This window comes from Apteryx mantelli, chromosome 18 (genome assembly GCF_036417845.1).
Source record: "Apteryx mantelli isolate bAptMan1 chromosome 18, bAptMan1.hap1, whole genome shotgun sequence".
NCBI classification, from domain to species: Eukaryota; Metazoa; Chordata; class Aves; order Apterygiformes; family Apterygidae; genus Apteryx; species Apteryx mantelli.
The window spans coordinates 18,673,390-18,692,158 of record NC_089995.1 but is presented as its reverse complement, the minus strand read 5'-3'; the positions used below and the strand labels follow the sequence as shown (position 1 = coordinate 18,692,158).

At 59.1% G+C, this 18,769-nt stretch overlaps 2 protein-coding genes across 5 annotated transcripts; one reads left to right on the top strand and one right to left on the bottom strand.

Annotated features, from left to right (window-relative positions):
* The first annotated feature begins 1,384 nt into the window (after window positions 1-1,384).
* On the top strand, window positions 1,385-3,636 carry TRIB3 (tribbles pseudokinase 3). Its single transcript, XM_067307972.1, is given in 6 exon segments — window positions 1,385-1,453; window positions 2,166-2,450; window positions 2,677-2,969; window positions 3,156-3,204; window positions 3,206-3,553; window positions 3,556-3,636. Coding segments are annotated over 6 exon segments (1,125 nt in total).
* Window positions 3,637-5,376: 1,740 nt separating this feature from the next.
* TBC1D20 (TBC1 domain family member 20) lies at window positions 5,377-17,602 on the bottom strand. 4 transcript variants are annotated; one of them, XM_067307628.1, is made up of 8 exons: window positions 17,473-17,602; window positions 14,479-14,664; window positions 13,151-13,231; window positions 11,393-11,579; window positions 10,431-10,532; window positions 9,835-9,976; window positions 8,913-9,097; window positions 5,377-8,749 (listed from the first exon to the last, which is right to left on the bottom strand). In XM_067307628.1, exons 1-8 carry the CDS (start codon window positions 17,513-17,515, stop codon window positions 8,494-8,496), a joined length of 1,182 nt encoding a protein of 393 aa, XP_067163729.1. In that variant the 5' UTR covers window positions 17,516-17,602; the 3' UTR covers window positions 5,377-8,493. The 4 variants fall into 4 exon arrangements, with proteins under 4 accessions (XP_067163729.1, XP_067163731.1, XP_067163730.1 ...); XM_067307630.1 differs by having other exon boundaries at window positions 8,913-9,022; XM_067307629.1 differs by lacking the exon at window positions 17,473-17,602 and adding an exon at window positions 14,788-16,630.
* Between the last annotated feature and the right edge of the window lie 1,167 nt (window positions 17,603-18,769).

The following is an 18,769-nucleotide window of genomic DNA, read 5'->3' as shown; positions in this document are numbered from 1 at the left end:
GAGGCTGCTGAGGGCGCTGGGCTAAGGAGCTCACGGGCGCGCGGGGCCGGGGGGGGGGTGAGGGCGGCCGCGCTGGCACTGCACGTGGGGCACAGGGCACGGTGCAGTGTGCATGGTGCATGGGGCATGGTGCTGGGCGCATCCCCACGCACCCGCGGTCCGGGGGGAGCCGTGTCCATCGGGAAGAGCCGGCTGAAGCAGGGCCCCATGGAGCGCAGCCTGGCCCCTCTGTGCACAGCAGGCTGTGGGGCGCGCGGGACCCTCACCGACCGTCCCCATCCCGGCCTGGCAGCTGGGGCGAGGGTGCCTTCCCCGCGGCCGGTCCCCTGCGGCGGCCAGGTGGCCTCTCTGGCGGAGCCCGGCAAGCCGGAGCGGACCAGGGCGTCCGGGGGCAGACGCAGCCCCTTTGCAAGCGGCGGCCGAGCGCCTGGGCTCAGCGGGGTCGGAGCTGAGCGCTGAGCGCTGCACGCTCACGGCACCGGGGCCGAGCGGCTGCGGGCTGGGCTTCCCCCGGCTCCCCCAGCGCCCGGCACGGCGCCCGGCCCGGGGCAAAGCCTGGGGAAGCCCAGGGCTCCCTGGCTGCAGCCGCGGCCTCGCTGGCAGGTGCCAGCGCTGCAGAGCCGGAGCAGAAGCCGCCCTCCAGCAGAGCCGGGGCAGAAACCCCAGGGCAGGCGGGAGGAGAAGCACCCCGGGCTGCGGAGACCCCGCGGAGCTGCACGGAGCCGCCCGACGCGCCGGGACGCCGCTGCCTCGGCTCTGAGCCGGCTCTGGGCGCTGCCCAGCCCCAGCACCGCGTGGATGCCCCTGCACCCCGCATCCCCGCCATGGCCCCGCGTCCCGTACCTCTGCGATGGCCCCGCGTCCCGTACCCCTGCGGTGAGGCCGGGGCGGCCGAGCAGGGAGCTGCAGAGGGTGGCCCTGGGGTGGCCACCGCGGCTCTCCAACCCATCTGGCCGTGTAAACTCCCCAGGGCCCCTCCGCGAGCAAATCGCAGCCCAGCCGCCTGCGGGAGGGCAGGGCGGGCGCAGGAGCTGGGGAGCTGGGGAGCCCCAGCCATGCGCTGGGGAGGCTGCAGGTGCAGGGAGGGAGGGCGGCAGGGAAAGGAGGGAGGGCGGCAGGGAAAGGAGGCAGGGAAAGGAGGCAGGAGGCAGGCAGGGAGGGCAGGGAAGGAGGGAGGGGGCCGGGCTCAGCCCGGGATGTTGCAATCGGGCTCAGAGCAGCATCAGCTGTGGCGGGGACGGGACAGGAGTGGCAGCTACCGAGCCCGGCCGGATCCCAGCCCGGTTCCCAGCTGGGTCCCAGCTTATCTCAGCTGACCCCCAGCTCTATCCCAGCCGGATCCCAGCTGGATCCCAGCGCTGCCCCTGGTGGTCACAGCCGGGCCATGAGGGCTCGCTGCACCCAGCGCCGCCCCCCACCTGCCGGGGACCCGCCGGAGCTGCCGTGCCAACAGGTACCGCCGTGGGCTGGGGACGTCCCTGCCCCTGCCCCACCCCCTCTCCTGCCCATCTCCTGCCCCTGTCCCTTCTCCTGCCCCTGTCCCTTCTCCTGCCCCCACCCCATCCCCTCTCCTACCTCTGCCCTGCCCCTGCCCCTGCTCCATCTCCTCTGTTGCCCTTGCTCTAGTCCTGCCCCTGCTGCTGCCCCACTGCTGCCCCTGCCCCTTCCCCTGCCCCCCCTCGCCCAGCCCCGGCCCTGAGCACCTGCAATGCAGGGCCTGGCTGGGCCCCCCGGCAGCCACTGGCTGGGTCCAGAGACCAGGACCACCAGCACCGGCACCGGCACCAGGCCCTGCAAGAGCCGGCAGCACCCGCTGTGCATTGCCCTGGCCAGCATAGCCCCCTGCACGCTGCGCCCTGAGCACCCGCTGCATGCGGCACCCAGCCGGGAGAATCCCTGCACCCCGTGTACGCTGCGCCCGGCCGGGAGAACCCCTGCACCCACTGCACTGCCCCAGCCGCGATAACCCCTGCACCCAGTGCACCCTGCACCCCGTGTGCGCTGCACCCACCATGCACCGAGTGCTCGCTGCACACTGCCCTCCCCGGGGGTCACAGCAGGTCCCCCCGGCTCCTGCCCGGACAGCGGGGCAGCGTGGCCAGGCTGCGCGCGGGGCAGCTCCCGGTGGTGCCGGGCTCCGTGCTGCCCCTCTCGCTGCTCCCCAGGCGAGCCCGGCCCTGCAGAAGTCGCCCCTCGCGACGCGCCGGCGGGCGAAGGGGCAGGAGCTTGAGGACAGCCCCGAGCCGGCGCCGCCGAAGCCCAAGCGCCCCCGGCTCTGCCCCGTGCCGGGGCTCAGCCCCTGCCTCCAGCCGCTCGCCCGGGCCCCCCACGCAGTGGACCGGGACGCCTGGCTCCTGCGCCTGGGGCCGTACGTCCTGCTGGAGCCCCGGGACGGGGGCCGCTCGTACCGGGCCGTGCACCGCTCCACCGAGGCCGAGTACAGCTGCAGGGTAGGGGCGTCCCGCGGGGAAGCAGGGCCGTTGCGTGGTGCCGGTGCTCCAGGGAGTAGCCTGGCTGCCCGGCCGGCGCCAGCGCCCGCGGCCCTGCTTGGTGGCACGGGGGACCCGGCTCTGGGTGGCACAGGGGACCCGGCTCTGGGCGGCTCTGCCCTGCGGGGTCCCGGGGGGTCGCAGCCTGGCCAGGCTCCGACCCCCGCGTCCCCGTGCCTCGCCGCAGGTCTACCCGGCCGGGAGCTGCCAGGAGGCCCTGGCCCCGTACGGGCGCCTGCCGCCGCACCCCAACGTGGCGCGGGTGGCCGAAGTCATCCAGGGCGACCGCAGCGCCTACGTCTTCTTCCGGGCCGGCCACGGGGACGTGCACGGCCACGTGCGGCAGCGCGAGTGGCTGCCCGAGCCCGAGGCCGCCCGGCTCTTCGGGCAGATGGCGGAGGCGGTGGCGCGCTGCCACGAGCACGGCCTCGTGCTCCGGGACCTCAAGCTCCGCAAGTTCGTCTTCGCGGACAGGGAGAGGTGAAGGCAGCGGCCAGGCTGGGGGGGCCCTAAACCCTGCGAGCAGCCCTCCCTCGCACCCCGGCCTTGTCCTCCTCCTCCTCGTCCTCGGAGGAGGCAGGTCCCCGCGGAGCTGCACCCGGGGGCCCCCACGGGTGCGGAGCCGCAGGACGCCGGCCGGGCTCAGCCCCGTCGCTCTCCTTGCAGGACGCGGCTGGTGCTGGAGACGCTGGAGGACGCCCGCGTGCTGAGCGGCCCCCGACGACTCCCTGCGCGACAAGCGCGGCTGCCCGGCTTACGTGGGGCCGGAGATCCTCAGCTCCGGGGCGGCGTACTCGGGGAAGGCGGCGGACGTGCGGAGCCTCGGCGTGGCGCTGTACGCGGTGCTGGCGGGGCGCTACCCCTTCCAGGGCGCCGAGCCCACCCTGCTCTTCAGCAAAATCCGCCACGGCGTCTTCTCCATGCCGGAGGGGCTGTCGTCCCGGGCCCGCTGCCTCCTGCGCTGCCTCCTGCGCCGCGACCCCGCCGAGAGGCTGACAGCGCGGGGCGTCCTGCTGCACCCCGGCTCAGCGCCCCGGGGGAGCCGGGCACCTGCCTTGCCTGCCACCGGCGGCTCGATCAGGTCGTGCCGGATGCTGGAGGCCCCCGGGGCGAGGAGGAGGACAGGGAGGAAGAGCTGTACGGTTAAGCGCCTGGTTGTGCCAGCGGAGGAGAGGATGAGGAGGGCTGCCGGGGCCCCGGAGAGCTGTCGTGCCCCGGGGGAGCGCGGCCGGCGTCTGCGGCGGGACATGGCCGCTCGGATGGGGAGGCCGCTGGGACGGTTGCGCAGCCGTCAGCAGCTCCTGGCCGGGGCTCACCGTGTGCCTTGGAGAGACCTCGGGGGCCTGGGGGAGCCAGGCCACCAGCAAAGCTGCGGAGGCTGGGAGCAGGCCCGGGGGGGTGAGTACAGCCGCGGCCCCCACCCTCGGGGCCTGCCCTTAGCGGTGCCCGCAGCAGGTGCACTGTGCCGAGCCGGACCTGCCGTGCCCTTCTGAGCCATGCCGAGCCTTTCGGAGCCGTGCCGAGCCGCACCGTGCCTTTCGGAGCTGTGCTGTGCCGTGCCGAGCCCTCGTGAACCGTGCCCAGCCAGCACGCACGCAGCACGTGCTCTGCTGTACCCACGCTGCAGCACTTGGGAGCGACCCTGCTTTTCGCACACACCATCATTTGCCTGTTTCCTGTATTTTGGGGTAAATAAAAGGTTTGTGACCTTTCCCTGTGGGCTGTTTTCCTCTGCTGAGGGCCTGAACTGCCTCCGGCTGCTCAAGCGGGAGGCCAGGAGCAGGAGGGATGGGGAGAGCCACCGAGCGCCGCGTGGTGAGCTTCTCCTCGCCTCTCCAGCCCTGCGTGGCGGCGGGGGAGAGACCCCGGCACCCTGTCCCAGGGCCTCACGGCGCAGCCCGCGGGTCCTCCCCAGGGGGCCGCCCGCATCGCGCTTCCTCATCGCTCGCCCTCTGCTTTCGCTTTGCCACGCCGAGCTCTGGGTAAGGCCGGGCAAGGGGACGCAGGCCGCCGGCTCACCGGGCTTCCCCGTGCCGTAAAACCTCATCGTTGCCTGCCCTCCACCCGCGAGCGCCGCCGAGCCCTCGCGCAGCCCCCGTGCTCCTCCAGGGATGGGCAGAGCTTCAGCGGGCGCAACAGGGCTCTGCCTTCGCCCTCCTGCAAAACAGTTTTGAACGCTATTAGGAAAGTTGCTTCTTGAGAGGAAGTCACAGCGAGCTAAAAATAGCGCTGGCCCAATCCGGTAAACACGGCCACCAGCCTCGTGTCGCTGAGTAAAGCGAGTTCCCAGGGCCCGGAGAAAGCGGCTGTGTCATCCCAGCTTAGCGGCGCGCAGGGAGGGGCGCGCGGGGAAAGGGCGAGAGCCGCGAACAAGGAACGGGTGACGGCGGGGCTTGGCCGTGCCAGGCAGCCCGGCCGATGGGCAGCACGCCCGGGGGCTGCGCCTGGCCGCCCGGGATCTCCTCCCGCAGCGGAGCGCCGGGCGTCCCGCGCGGGGTGCGAAAGGCACGGCGAGCTCAGGCTGTTCGCAGCCGCTCTTTGCCCGGGAGGCCGGGGCTGCGCCTCCGCCGCGAGGGGCTTCCGAGAGATCCGATGGAATTTGCGTGTCCTGGCATTTAACCATCTGGGGGCAGATTAAAAAATGAGAGAACAGCAACAGCAAACACCACGAAAGCAACCTTTGGCGCCGCTCCTGCGTCCCTGTCACACGTCGCTCCTGCTCCTCCTCCCACCCGTTCGCTCTGCGCCCGGGTCAGCGACCGCGGACGGCTGCCCTCGCTTCCCGGGGACAGTGCCAGCTCGGGGGTGCCACAAGAGCAGATTTTGCACCCCCAGCCCAGTCCTGCAGAGCTGCCCCTGCTCCAGGTGACGCAGAGGGAGGGAAGCGTATTTAGTAACTGTTTATTTTACAATTACAGGGTTCGTACAAATCTTCATTTACACGGGTATGTATAAGTCTTTATACAGAGTAACTAAACCGCCTGAAGAGACCATTTCCTTACGGATCCTTCCTTCCCCCTCGGTGACGATGCAAGAACCAAAGCGCATCGCAGCCAGGGAGCACGGGGGCTGCAGGAACACGCCGGGCGCCTCTCCTAGACCAGGAGGGCCCCCGATCCCAGAGACCCCTTCCTTGGGGGGAGCAGGCGCCGAGGCAGCAAACCGCTCCTCACGCAGCCCCAGCGCGGCTCGCAGCCCCCGGGTGGGCAGCGCAGAGGGGTCCCGGGCCGTGCCGAGCTCCAGCAACGCCTCCGCATCACCGCATGCACGCAAGCGCAGGCCACGGCACCAGCACCACAACCTCGAGCGCGCAGAGGCAAGCCGAGAGCGACCCACGGCGCTGGGATCGGCTCCCTGCCCCTTCCGCGAGCATCTCAGAAACGAGAGCAACGCGCACCCTTCCTGCATATTCACGGAGGAGCAGAGAAAGGGAAGAGCAGCTACCTCCGCTCCGGTCCCAGGCAGAGGCACTGCAGAGATCCTCCCTCCTAACCACCTCGTGTCGGAGCTAGGAGATGCTGAGGGAAAACAGGAAACGCTGAGCATTGGTCCCCCCGCTGGCTCCCCGCAGGCAGGAGCGGCTCTGCCCGCCCAGCGGCCCCCCGAGCGGCTAAGGGAGGCGCCCGAGACAAGACCTTGACTTCTGATCTAAAAGCGCAGCACGCGGGGTCCTGGCTGCGGGGCTGCAACCTCTCTGAGGCCGCTGTTACACAGCAGGCGCAGGGGCCCCGCTGGTCCGCGTTTCCCGGGGCTGTCCGAGCCGGGAGCATGCCGTCCGTGCTTTAGAAAACCCTCCCGTCTCCTCCACGGACAAACCCTTCCCTCGCGTGATGCAGGTTTGAGGCCTGGCTGCAGCACAAACCACACCGCTGGAAGAGTCTCGCGCGTATCCTGTGGGCTCCCTTACAGGAAGGAATATTTTTGCTCCCCCTGGCCACCCGCTGGCATCTGCAGCACCCCTGGCAGAGCGAAGGTTTGGACTTGGGCAAGGAAACAAACCAGGCAGGAAAATGCTCTCCTCTTTCAGTTCCGTTTCTAAAGTGCTAAGTTACACAGCTCTCCTCTCCCTCACCTTATTGCATTGCAGAGGCTGCTGCGCCCCCCGTGCCTTGGCCACACGGCCCCCCATGCACGCGCAAACGCGCACCGTCCTTTAAACACGCAACGTGTCTGTGGGCGCGCTGGAAAAGGAGAACCGCGACCAGCCCACGGCTCCCACAAGCAGTGCGGGCAGTCCTGCCGTTAGCCGTCGGCTGGCGCTAGAAAGCAGCGTGTCCAGGACAGAGGCCGACAAGGGACGAGGGAACAGGTCTCGTATCCCTACCTGCTTGAAAGCAAATTTAAATACTCCAGATTTCAGCCTGCAGAAGCAAAGGAAACTTCTCCGCCCAGTGTTTTAAAGAAACACCAGTCGGGTAATGCGACTGCGCCCTAGGCACGCCAGCCACGCGGGGCTGGAAAGGCAAGGCCTCTCCCAGACTGAGGGCGCGCAGGTGTAACCCAGAATTTACACAAACGCGGTTAGGGATTTACAAGAATGGGGTTATGGACAGGAGGGTGTCGGGCCTTGCAGGGTGCAAATTTTCTTGTGTTTCCAGAAATCTGTAACTCTTCAACCAACATCTCGTTTTCAGGTGTGCAACCCCTGGACACTGGCACAGATGGCTTTGGGCACAACACAGCAACAGAGGGGGAGACGGGTGGGAACCAGTCAGAGACAGGGTAAGGGCACTTGCGGGAGGGTTTAGCAGCTCAGGGGAGAGGTAGAGGCATATACAGTCTATTGGCTTTGTTTCAGTGAGATACGAAGTTATCTAGAAGGATTTGCTGCTTAGGCTTTCAGGAGGGCAGGGAACGGTAAGACTTGTCAGACTCGGCGAGGAGTCAGGGGCTACGCAGGGCAAGGGAGCAACCTTTCTGGGAAATTCCCTCACCTGTGTTACTCCGAGGGGCGATGCGGAAGTCTGATCAGTTAGTGGGAGAGAATTATGACAGATTTCCTACAGTAATGACTTCTGTCCTGTGCAAACTATTTCACAAGGTGGAAAAAGCCTTTCTCCGCTTCAGAGCCTGCTTTCAGAGGTGTAAAAGTCAGCAACAGGAGCTGCTTTGTGGCTCCGCTAACACGTGTGGTGACGTGATCTGGCTCATAACAGTATATACCTCAAGCGAGGTAAGCGGCACTTCTCTCTCCCCTTGCTGACCCGATATATGAACTCGCCATTGCCAGTGAAGGTGCCCCAGTGACCGAGAGGTGAGCTCTCTCCGTCAGGCCCAAGAATTCCCAAAGACATGCTCCTGTCCCCTGCCGTTCACTGCTGTAACGGATCAGACTGCAAAGATTAGGAAGCAGAGTCATGGAGTGCTATACACTAGAGACAACCTCATCTCATGATCTTGACAGGGATTTGTTAAAGATGTGGATCTACCAAGAGGTTGCCTAGAAGGAAAGAAAAGGGTCAGACTACTGGTGAATCTACATAAAGACGGCCAGGAGTTCTGGCAGCCTGCAGAAAAGGAGGGCTGGAGAGGGCTCAGCAGAGCACCAACCCCTCACCCCTACACATGCAGACCAAACCCTGCCATGACGCTCTTCTCCAGGCAAGTATCCGCCCTCGCTCCCACTAATTATCCCCAACAGAGAATGCAAGATCGTTTCGGCACAACCCACACACAGCTCTCCACTCGCACAGTCATCTGCTGCGCAGCCTGATGAGCCAGACTTGTCCATACCTCCAGTTCCTCATGACACAGCAGCAGAGCCCATCTGTGCTCCCTCCTGCGCAGGGAGGTGTGAACAAGGTGAGTGTTGGTGTGGGGAACGATCCTGCTGGGCTGGTTCCCACCAGTCTCTGTCGCAAAGGCCAAAAGTGTCACGGGACGCAGCAAGAATAGAAAACTCTTCAGACAGGTCATTTCCAGACATGTCCTTTCATCAAATGTCATCCATTCCCACCAGGGAAGGATGCGGGACTTGGTGACAGGGAAAGCCCTTCCCCTGGTTTCAGGGAAAAATCTGCAGTTCAAACTTGGGTGCCCATTCCAACGCACTCTTCACCACAGCCAGGGCAGCTGCTCCCAGCGCGACCGTCAGCCCCATAACCGCCAGCTTGACAAAACGGTTGGTCCTTGGCTTTGTCAAGATGGATTTTGTCCGCTCCTCCCCTCGGAGTCGCTCCCTGAAGCGTTGTCTCAACACAGTGTCTGGTCTCTGCTGCACTGATGCCAACTCAAAGTCTTTAAAAGTGGAAGCAGCAGTTCTGCAAGAGAAGAAACGGGTCAAGAGCAGCCTTAGATGTGCCTTTGGGATCAACCCGCTGCAGGGCAGGAAGATCTTCTTGAGGAAGTGAGACCTGGCCTAGGCAGGGATGTACAGGTTACGCAGGCACGATGCCAGGGGGACACAGACTGTCCTGCACTCACCGTTCAGCCTGCTGCTGAGCTGCCTCCCTGGCAAGTTCAGATGGTGGAAACTGGACAAAAAGGTCCCCAGCTCTGCTGATCAGAGTCTCGTAAGGAAGGTCCTGGGGGATCTGGGACAGGAGGTGGTGGACAGAGGCCATGTCGCACTCGCAGTCCAGAACTTCCTGCTCCCGATACAGCACAATCTACAGAGAGGAGCGAGAGCACTGAGAACAGCTGGGGAAGAGCGGACGCACTCCTTGTCACTCACTGCTACTAACTTCAGAGCTGGAAAACACTTCACTTGCCATCTGAAAGGCCTGCCCTTCTTCAAGAAGGCACACTGCAATGAAGCACTCCTCATCTGGGAAAGGAAATGCTTATACCCTTCCTGAAGCTCTGAAGCCATGGAAAGCCCCTTCTGGATAGTTATGTCTTCTGAGAAGAGCCTGGTACTGGCAGGCCTGAGGCACAGGCAGAACCTCAGTAGGACTTGGCTCCTCGACTTCCCTTTGAACAGAGATTTGTTTGGACGGACAGATTTGTTTGGACCCCGCTCAGAGAGGGGGCAGAGGCATGCACAGTGCAGAGCTCCCCCTCAGCCAGATGGGCTCCTCCAGCCGCAAACAGCACCCAAGCAAGTGCTCTGCAGCAGGGCCAGCACATGAACGCAAAGAAAAACTCCCTGCCGTGCTGCCTCCACAGCACTGAACTCGAACAGCCTGCAGAACTGGATGCTCCAAGGCGCTCTGAGCTCTCCTGGATCCTACCTGCCCTCCACCATCACGAAGGACATCACTGACCTCACGAAGGCCGCTGCAGAGCAGGCTGCAGCAATGGACAGCAGTAGCGCTATATTTTCCAGCCCCTCTCAACAGCCCCAAACTACCAGTACTTTGCCCTGGTTCAATCAGTTCCCCGTATCGCCCTGGCCAATACCTACCACAGCGGCAAAGTAAATGGGCATCAGCGGATGGCACGCCAGAAAGAAGTCGTATAATCGCACGACGTGTCTGAAGTCGGACAAAACATGCCCGAACCACGTGATCAGCCAGCTGAGCGCAAAGATAGTTCCCACTTCCGCACTGCACAAAGAGAAAGTGCTCAGTTAGGTCAACAGCTGCCAGCAGCTCGGAAACAGCGCTAAAACACTCCTTGGTGATCCCTGTCCAGCACATGCGTTATCCAACAGCCTCCATTCCTAGAAGGGGAGATACAACCGACTATCAACAGAGCATTCAGAGCTCAGTCCAGCACCAGAAACCATCTCTCCGATACAAAGATGACAAATCCAAGACAAAGTACTTGTACTACTCATCTGACTGCAGATAGCTAGGGCGAAGAGGCCACCATTTAAAGCCTCTCAGGACAAGGCAGCACATCAATAGGTGTGGGCCAGCTATTGATTTATTCTGAGGAAGCCACTGTGGTGCTGTGAACATGCTGCCTAGTGAAACCAGCTGATGCAAATGAAACCATGAACAGTAATGCGAGACTGACAGGGCAGAGCTAGGAGGCTCCAAGGGAACATCTGCATACCTCTGCATGAAGTCATGCACCTCAGGGTTCACCTGGTCTATGATGGGCATCAGGTAATTTAAAATGTGCTTGGTATTATCCATCGTTGGGTCCATAAAATCCCTGAGGAAAGATTAAACAAAAGCTCTGTCAAGTGACCATGTCACTGAGCTGCGCTCTCCTGCAGGGAGGCAGTCAGAGGGTAAACAAACTTGCAATAAACTGCTTTGCTGCCAGGGTGGCCCCCAACTCCCAAGGAATTCTGGTTCTTTTGGACAGCCCCTTCCCACCCGCTGGAGGACACACAGAGCTGATCTAACCAGAAAAGCTGGGCTCACACAATCGTGCCAGCGTTAACTGACACCGCTTCTCATTTTGCTGCAATGCACGCACAAACCCTAATACCTCTGCAGCACCCGCAATCTAACCTGCCATCCGGGAGAAGAGGGAGAATCCCTCCAAACTGCTCCCTGGCTGAAAGCTTGTTCTCATTTCGGGGCACAAATAAGAGATTCACTTGCCCTGGGGCTCAGGACACCGGCTTTACAGACCACACTTTCAGTGCAAAACTGCCCAGGGCTTTATACAGAAAAGTGGGAGGCACTGTGCTGAGCCAGCCCACGGGAGCCAGAGAGGCACCGACACAAGAGACGACCGGAGAATTATTAATAAATACATGCGCGTTGGCTTTTTCAGCTTCAAGAGATGCTACAAACTAAACTGACGTTTGATGAACCAGTCCTCAATTATCCCTTCCCTGGAGCACAACTCCCTGCAAAGCCACGTGTTCCCTAACAGCATCCCTCCGGGCGCAGACACGACAGGCAGCCGGCCTTCGCCCAAGGCTCTGCTTTCTAGGCTCCACTGCCTCGCACCGGGACAGGCCGTTCCCATCCGCCCAGCCTCTCCCCCAAGCGCAGGTGTCTCCACAGTATGAGGACACGCAAGCAGGTCCTCTCCTCAGGCCGAGCCCGGTGAGGTACCTGAGATGATGCGTTGAGAGCTTTTCCACCAGAGCCGTAGCCAGTCTGTCGCCTACCACCAGGAGGAAGGTGACCACGATGTCATGGTAGCCCTGGTAGTAGTGCAGCTGGGGGTTGCGCTTGAGGACGTGGAGGATAATATCGATGAGCTCCTCCTGCAGCCCTTCTCTCTGGTCATCCGGCATCCCTGTGGGGACAGCACCACGCGACGACGGTGGGACGGGCTGCATCGCAGGGCCCCGACCAGCCGCCTGCCGCAACAGCGATCGTGGCTGCGGTATGTGAGGAGAGGGCCGTAGGAGGCAGAGGCAGCTACAGCCTCAGCACCCACCCGCTTATCAACCAGCCTGGCCACAGGGGATGTGGTGCAAGGGGCTGGATGTAAAACTAGTGGAGAAAAATTCGGAGTCCTAATCCTGCCCCCGAAAACTCCGTTGGCCCAGGGGAAGCTGCAAGTCATGAGGCTGTTAACCTCGGGAGCTGCAGGGCCCCTATCTATACGGAAGTCACTGTGGGGGATGGGAGCAGGGTTTACTGGTGTTTGCACAGCGCCGTGAAGAGCGAATTGCACTGCACACCCAGCACTGCCGAGGACGCTTCAATCATTTCTAATTTCCCAGGGGTTCTAGAAAAAATTAAACAGGACCTATTTTCACAGAAACTGTGCCAGCTGCATCAAATTGTGAGGCCCCTATCACCACACCTTTATACCGGTCCTCTGTTAACAACATGCATTTAGGGACAGGATGTTGCAGGGAAAAAATTATTATTCTGCACAACTGCAGCCGTTTTTTGGCAGAGTCCTTGTCAACAGATAAAATGCAGAAAGGCCGAGCAGAGGAAGTCCCAGCTGAGACCCTGCAGTGGCAAAGTTCTCCTTTTTCCCTTTTTCACTAATGCTTCTAAAAATAGGCAGGAGGCTGCCATTCAAGGGCAGAAAGAAAGTGTTAGCAGACCCTTCAAGAATCAGACTTGTACATAGTATCCTTACTCGAAAGTGAATCAGAATGAATCAACTGTTTATGTGAAATAAAAGAAGCAGAAAGGGGAAGCAGACTCTAGCCAGAAATAACGACTGCTCTGCAGAGTTAGGTAACTGCTAGCTTAAATGTTTTATAAATAGCACAACAAGGCACCAGCCACCCACAGCAACTAAACAACTGCAAAAAGCTTTTGTTTCTAAGTATTAGGAGGTCTTTTAAATTTGGTGCATGAATCACCGAGAGAAAATTGATTTTGAGATCATTTAGAGCCAGAATTTGTACTAAGCATTAAGGAACCTGCCTTTCACACTCTCAAATTAGACTGCAGTCTATAATAAACTGAAGCAAATGGTAAATTCCTCAAACACTGTCTTAGCTTCGCCCTCAGCTTGACCCTTAGGGACAGTGGGGTACGCTGGATCCAGGCTTCTCAGTCCTGTGAGTGCTCAACAGCTCTAGCCTGCTGGCAGAGGGACTCAGCAGGGAAGGGGGGAATGTAACATTAGAAGAACCACATCAAACAACAGCTACAGCACAGGCAGGAGCTGAAGGAAGCCGATAGCTGCAGAAAAGCTCCACTTTACAAGAACGTTGCTGCAAACTCGCAGAAAAAGGTTTTCTACAAGACAGCCTCCTGGAACAACGGAGTATCACACCTGCTGATCTATCGCAATCGCCAGAGGAGGAAAACCTGCACGAAGGTTTGAGACAGGAAGCGCCCCACATACACAGATCGTCCCTCATGCAGACGGGAAGGGGAGAGCAATCCTCTCACCTGGTGGGAAACGGCGCAGGGATCGCCGCACATCCAGTAATACTTGCTGGTAATCTTTATTGTTCTCTCGCAGTTCCTTTCCTAGTGAAAAAAGAGGAATATCATTAACCCTGAATAGTGCAAAGGTACCAGGGAGACAGCTGGGGGAGGGAGCCAGGAGAGACCCTGCTCAAGTCAAAAAAAGGAGGCTGAAATCCACCCCCAATACAAAGACACACTACCCCAGTCATATATCTGATTTTTCACGTGTCACACACAAGCCCCATGCTCTCGCTTTACTGTTGTGCACTCTGATACTAATGACACTTCAGCATGAGAAAAAAATACTATTATTTCTTTACACAACATATTTTAAAATGCTTAAACTGACACCACTCCCAGCCTTCCTGGAAACATCCTTGCTCCACATTTTTGCTATGAAATTCAAAGCATACTCAGCAGCAGCAAGGCACAATATGCCGTAGAAACCATGAAGAATAGTTTATTAAATAGAAATATTTCAGTATCAAACCAAAAAAGCGGATAGCTAAGACAGTTAAAACAGAATAGACAAGAATTTGCTGGCACGCTAAACTATCCACGCTGTCATGTGAAACTGCATATCGTCTTCCAGCAGCTCTGACCAGCTAACGCAATCCAGCTCCTGACTGACACGGGGGGATGCACACTTCTGAACGGCCACTTAGCTTCAGGAACATCAACAGAACCTTTCACTGTGGAACAGCGATTGTAAAAGCTACAAGACTTGGATCTCCTGCATTGCTAAGGTTTAAAAACCACGCACATATCTCATCAAGAAGGTAATTTCCCCTGCTTCTGCTCTGATGAAACAACACACAAAATTCATGCAACAAACTGCTTCATCCATGCCTGGAAGAGACACCTCCAGACGCACTTCAGTAAAGCCAGGCTTCAGCAAAGCCACCTCACCACACGAACAAAAATTAAGTTTGCTACTTTTTGTTACTTATTAACTTATACGTGCCAAATAATTGCACAAGGGCCACACCAACCACATCCAAAGCAAACTTATTGCCACCAGTGTCACTAAAGATAATAACGCTCTGACAGCATAATGGAAACGTTGTTTTGAGGAAGTCATGTATTTCCTAATCTGTCATTTACATCATGAAATACACCGAGCACGCGAGGTTATGGCATTCGTTCCCAAGTCCCCTTCCCACACAAGCTTGGTGGGAAAAGCACAGTGTACACAAAGAAAAGGCAAGTCAAAAAGAGCGCAGTTCAATGCTGGGATTCTTCCTCAAGCATATAAAGAGATCACTGAGCTGTTCTTCCAAAGTATCCAAGTCTAGACTGTTCCGTACCTGGAAGAGGAGGCAGGTCGTCTGTATTAACACTTAGCAGCTTTGGCCACACTTTGCAACGAATCTCATCCGTCAAGAGCCCCCCTTCGCTGATTGCCATCCGCCTGAGTGCAGCCACATCGATGGGATCGCTGTTCAGAGCCTGATAAATTTCTGCCACTTTTCTTTTCTTCTTAGAATCAAAGTCTGCAAGAAGACCACAGAGAAGCAAGCTAACAGGTAACGCCAGCACGCAGGGGGAGAGCACGCAGCAACTCAGACCAGAGGTGCAAAAACCCCATTTACTGCGACGTCTGCAGTCACACATACCGAAATGGAGAGGACACAGGAGACCCAGCACGTGCCCTGCCATGACAGACTACAGGCGACTCAAGCAGGTGATCCACCAGCTGATATCCAGGATCTCCACACACTAAGCGTCAAAGCGGTACCTCGCTGCCTGCAGCCGCTCTCTAGCAGCCCTGCTAGGCTTTACCCTCGGAGACCTCCCTAGGACGCGCGCCGTTGCTCCTCCGCTGACACAGGAGCACCGGCATGCCACGGAAACCACCACCTGTGTTCGAGTGGATTACCTGCCCTCGGTTCCCATACCTGTCAACAGAATCACCGCTCCGTTCAGGACCGTGAGTGCTGGGCAAAGCCATTTTGCAACTGTTTGCTCTCCAGAAAAGGCTGACTCAGCTGCCAGCTCAGGTGTCAACTGTTTCCTAAGACCAAGACTTCATGTCTTTACTGACTCCCAGCTAAGCAGTGGCTTCTGGGAACAGCCATCCTATACAGCAGTCTGAAAACTTCCACTGACAGCAACAGTCATAAGAAAGGATGTATTTGTATCGGAGTTACGCTTATCACGAACATATCTACTTCTCTCCCAACAAGCACAAACTTGCCAGCTATTATTATATATGCAGGTTGGCCAGTACTAAACACGCACCAGTGTTGCTTTGCAGAGCACGTGAATTACGGGGCACGCAGGGAAGAGAATAACATATACAAAGCACACAGTACGCTGGTTTTAAATGAGTTAAACGCAGGACTCAAAAGCTTTTCCTGCGGAGCTGAGAAAGGACACAGTATTTCACCGCATCGCAGCATTTGCCACCACTGCCCAACGCGACGAAGCAGAGAGGCAGCTGAGGGCCGTCTGATTTCCTGCGCTGGGGGAGTTTCCACTAAGGTATCCATGGAGGTTTTGCTGGGCAGCCACAGGGCTAGGGCACCGCGGGAGGCTCTGACCACCACCTTCACTTAAAGGTTTTTTCTGGCAGATCCCTGTGAGTAGCTTCCAGGATACGTGTAGTTATCAGGAAAGCTAACATTGCTCTTGGGATCCGAACTGTATTCATTTGATAAGGAACTTGTCTGAATAGGATTTGGTGTGGGAGGATTAAAACAAGCCTGATGGAGAAACAACCATTTCTCAATACTCCACCCTTCCCACAGCAATTTTAGCCAGTTTAGTTCTTTGGCCACGTGATATTTACGGCATTTCTGAGCTGCCCTGGCCCGCTTCCTTGCTCTTGTCAAGCTGTTTGCAAGTGTCTGGCTGAGAGCAATAGTTTTTTAAGAGTCTGAATGGGAGAAAAGGGCAGGATGACAGGCTGTTCACATGCGCACAAAACCTAAGTAGGTCAAGTGGTAGATGCTGTCCCTTTTCAAAATATCCTTTTTTGTACTTTTTGGATGAAAAACAAGCTGTAACAGTTTGTGATAGATCTCCAACCCCCCTCTAAATACCAAAATCCTAGCAGCATTAAACCTTTTAAAACTCACCCAGTGATCACAGTTTCCTTACGTTTCCTTTCCTATCTCTTGTGCAAGCAAAGATATTTGTGCACAAACAGCCAACAGCTCTTCTTAGCTAGCCATTCCCTATCAGCTGCAACAGGCTTTGCTGTAAACGCAAGCACTGCACTGTCACATACTGAAGACCTCAGGCAGGAGCAAAGAAAGCCTATGAAAGAAAGATTCCCTATTCACACGCAGAGAACTTAAAGAGCAGCGTGAAGGAAGGAGCGGGTATTGTGGGCTCCTCTTCTGAGATTTGCTGACAAGAAAACAGTCTTTACACCGTTCAAATCTACAGTAGACAAAAGTAGCAAGCATTAAAACAGGAAAGTTTCAAGAACTTTTTTGTACGCTCACAAAATGTTAACACAAGCTGTCAGTTACACTTCAAGAGAGAGGCAGAGAAACACAATGCTCAGGGCATGGGGGCTTAGAGCACCACAATTCTATATGTGTCAGAAAGGAAGGTTCACCTGACTGCAGTAAGTGGATTTTTATTTATTTCCATGGCTAAGAAGAGAAGCTGGACTGGTGCTCACTTACTCGCAATCAGAGCAAAATAACCACCTGCATGCAGAGGTGCAGGTGATCACCATGAGTGCTGAAGGGCTGAAGAGAGATGAAGGCTGAAGGCAACCCTGCATTTTTAATAACAGAAACAAAGCACAGGCACCGGCTAACACTTACATAACACTTCGCAAAGATCCAGCCGCCCTCCCAGCGCTCCTGCAGAGCCACTGCAATTACTGCTGGAATTTGCGGGTGGGAAAAGTGAAGCCCAGAGACATCAAGGGCCCTGCCCTGAGCAGGGCAACAGCGAAAACGCGCCACGCAGCTCCAACCCCGCGCTCAGGTCCTTGTCGCGGCTGGTTCCCGGTGCCCGCAGAGGGCCGGACGCCCAGCGTGGGGGGGGGGGGGCAGCGCCCCGAGCGCCGGACACGGGCTCCAACGGGCAGGGGCGAGCGGCCGGTGGGGACCCCCCCCCCCCCGGCTGCGGGGCTGCCAGCGCCGGGCGCCTCCCGCCCCGCCGCTGGGGGGCGCCGTGCCCGCGGGGCGGCCCCTCCCCCCGGCCACCAGGGGGCGCCGCAGCCGCGGGGCGGCCCCTCCCCCCCGCCCCCCAGGGGGCGCCGCGGCCTCGCCCCGCCCCCACCCTGCCTGAGGGGAGCCGGCGCCCCCCTGTCTTGTCCCGCCGCGGCCCGGCCGTACCGTGGGCGCCGAGGCCGTTGGGCGGCGGGCTCCGCCGGGACATGTTCTCCGCGCGCTGAGGCGCATCCCGGGCGGGCGGCAGAGGCCGGGCCGGCGCTCTGCGCTCCCGGCGCCGTCCGGTGCCTGCCTCGTACCCGCCCCCCCCCTCCCTCCTCTTCCTCCTCCCCCCGCCCCTCTCGCGGCGGCGCGCGGCGATGTACGTCACGGCACGCCGCCGCAGCGCGCAGGCGCAGCCGCGGGGGGGGGGGGAACAGGGGGTCACGCGGGCGGAAGAGGAAGTGGCGCGGGCGCGCATGCGCAGCGAGCGGCGCGCAGCACGTGTGTCCGCCGCCGGCCAGGGGCCCGGAGCAGCCGCGGCGTGGGGGGGGCGGGGGCGCCCCGGCCCCGGCCGGGAGGCGCCGAGGTGAGACCCGGAGCCGCTCCGGTGCGCGCGGCACTGCTCACTGCGCAGGGACGTTTGTTTCAAGGTTTTTATTAAAAAAAAAACATGAGACCTGCATGGCACAACTTCTTCCCAGCACCGTCGGCGGTACAACACGTACAGTACGGTACAGGCGGCGACCCGGGGCCGGGTGGCCGGCTCCCACCGAAGCGCCACCCCCACCGCATAAAAAAAAATACCATAAGGAAAAAAGAAAAGAAAAAAAAAGAAAAAAAGCCTCTGGAGTTCGTTGCCAACAGGACACCCACACCTGGGCAGTGGCTTTGCCCCCGCTACGGCGCCGCAGACGCAGGCGGTGCTGAGGGCGAGGGTCCCGTTCGGGGCATCCGGATGAGGTAACTCACAGCATGCCGTCACCGTCCACACCCCGCGCTTCGGCTGAGGTGGCCCCCGCAGAGCTGTCCCTCTGGGCGCAGGTGGTCAGGCGTCCTTTTGCAAGGCTTACGGGCACGAGGACCTTCAGCCGTTTGCGGTTTCCTCTTTCGCACAGCTTACCCGCGTTTTTTAAGCTAGGAGGGAGCACCAAGCACTCTGATTCACAAACCTCCCTCACTCAAACTAATAATAATAATAAAAAAACTTGGTTAAATGTCCTGCGTAGCTCACAACCTAGTGCAAACAACTACAAGTTGTATTTTTGTCATACTTGGTGCTTTAAGTTACAGCACATCAAGGAAACAGTCAACATGGTCCAACTTTCACATCATTCTAGGATATAAAAAGATTAAGTACAATTCATTCCACTGGATGAAATCATGGAGGAGAAAACTACCCTGGCATACACTGAAAACCTCATCTCCCATGCCAGCGATCCTCACAGAAGGGGGGGCCATGCTTCATGTTCTCATGCCCCAT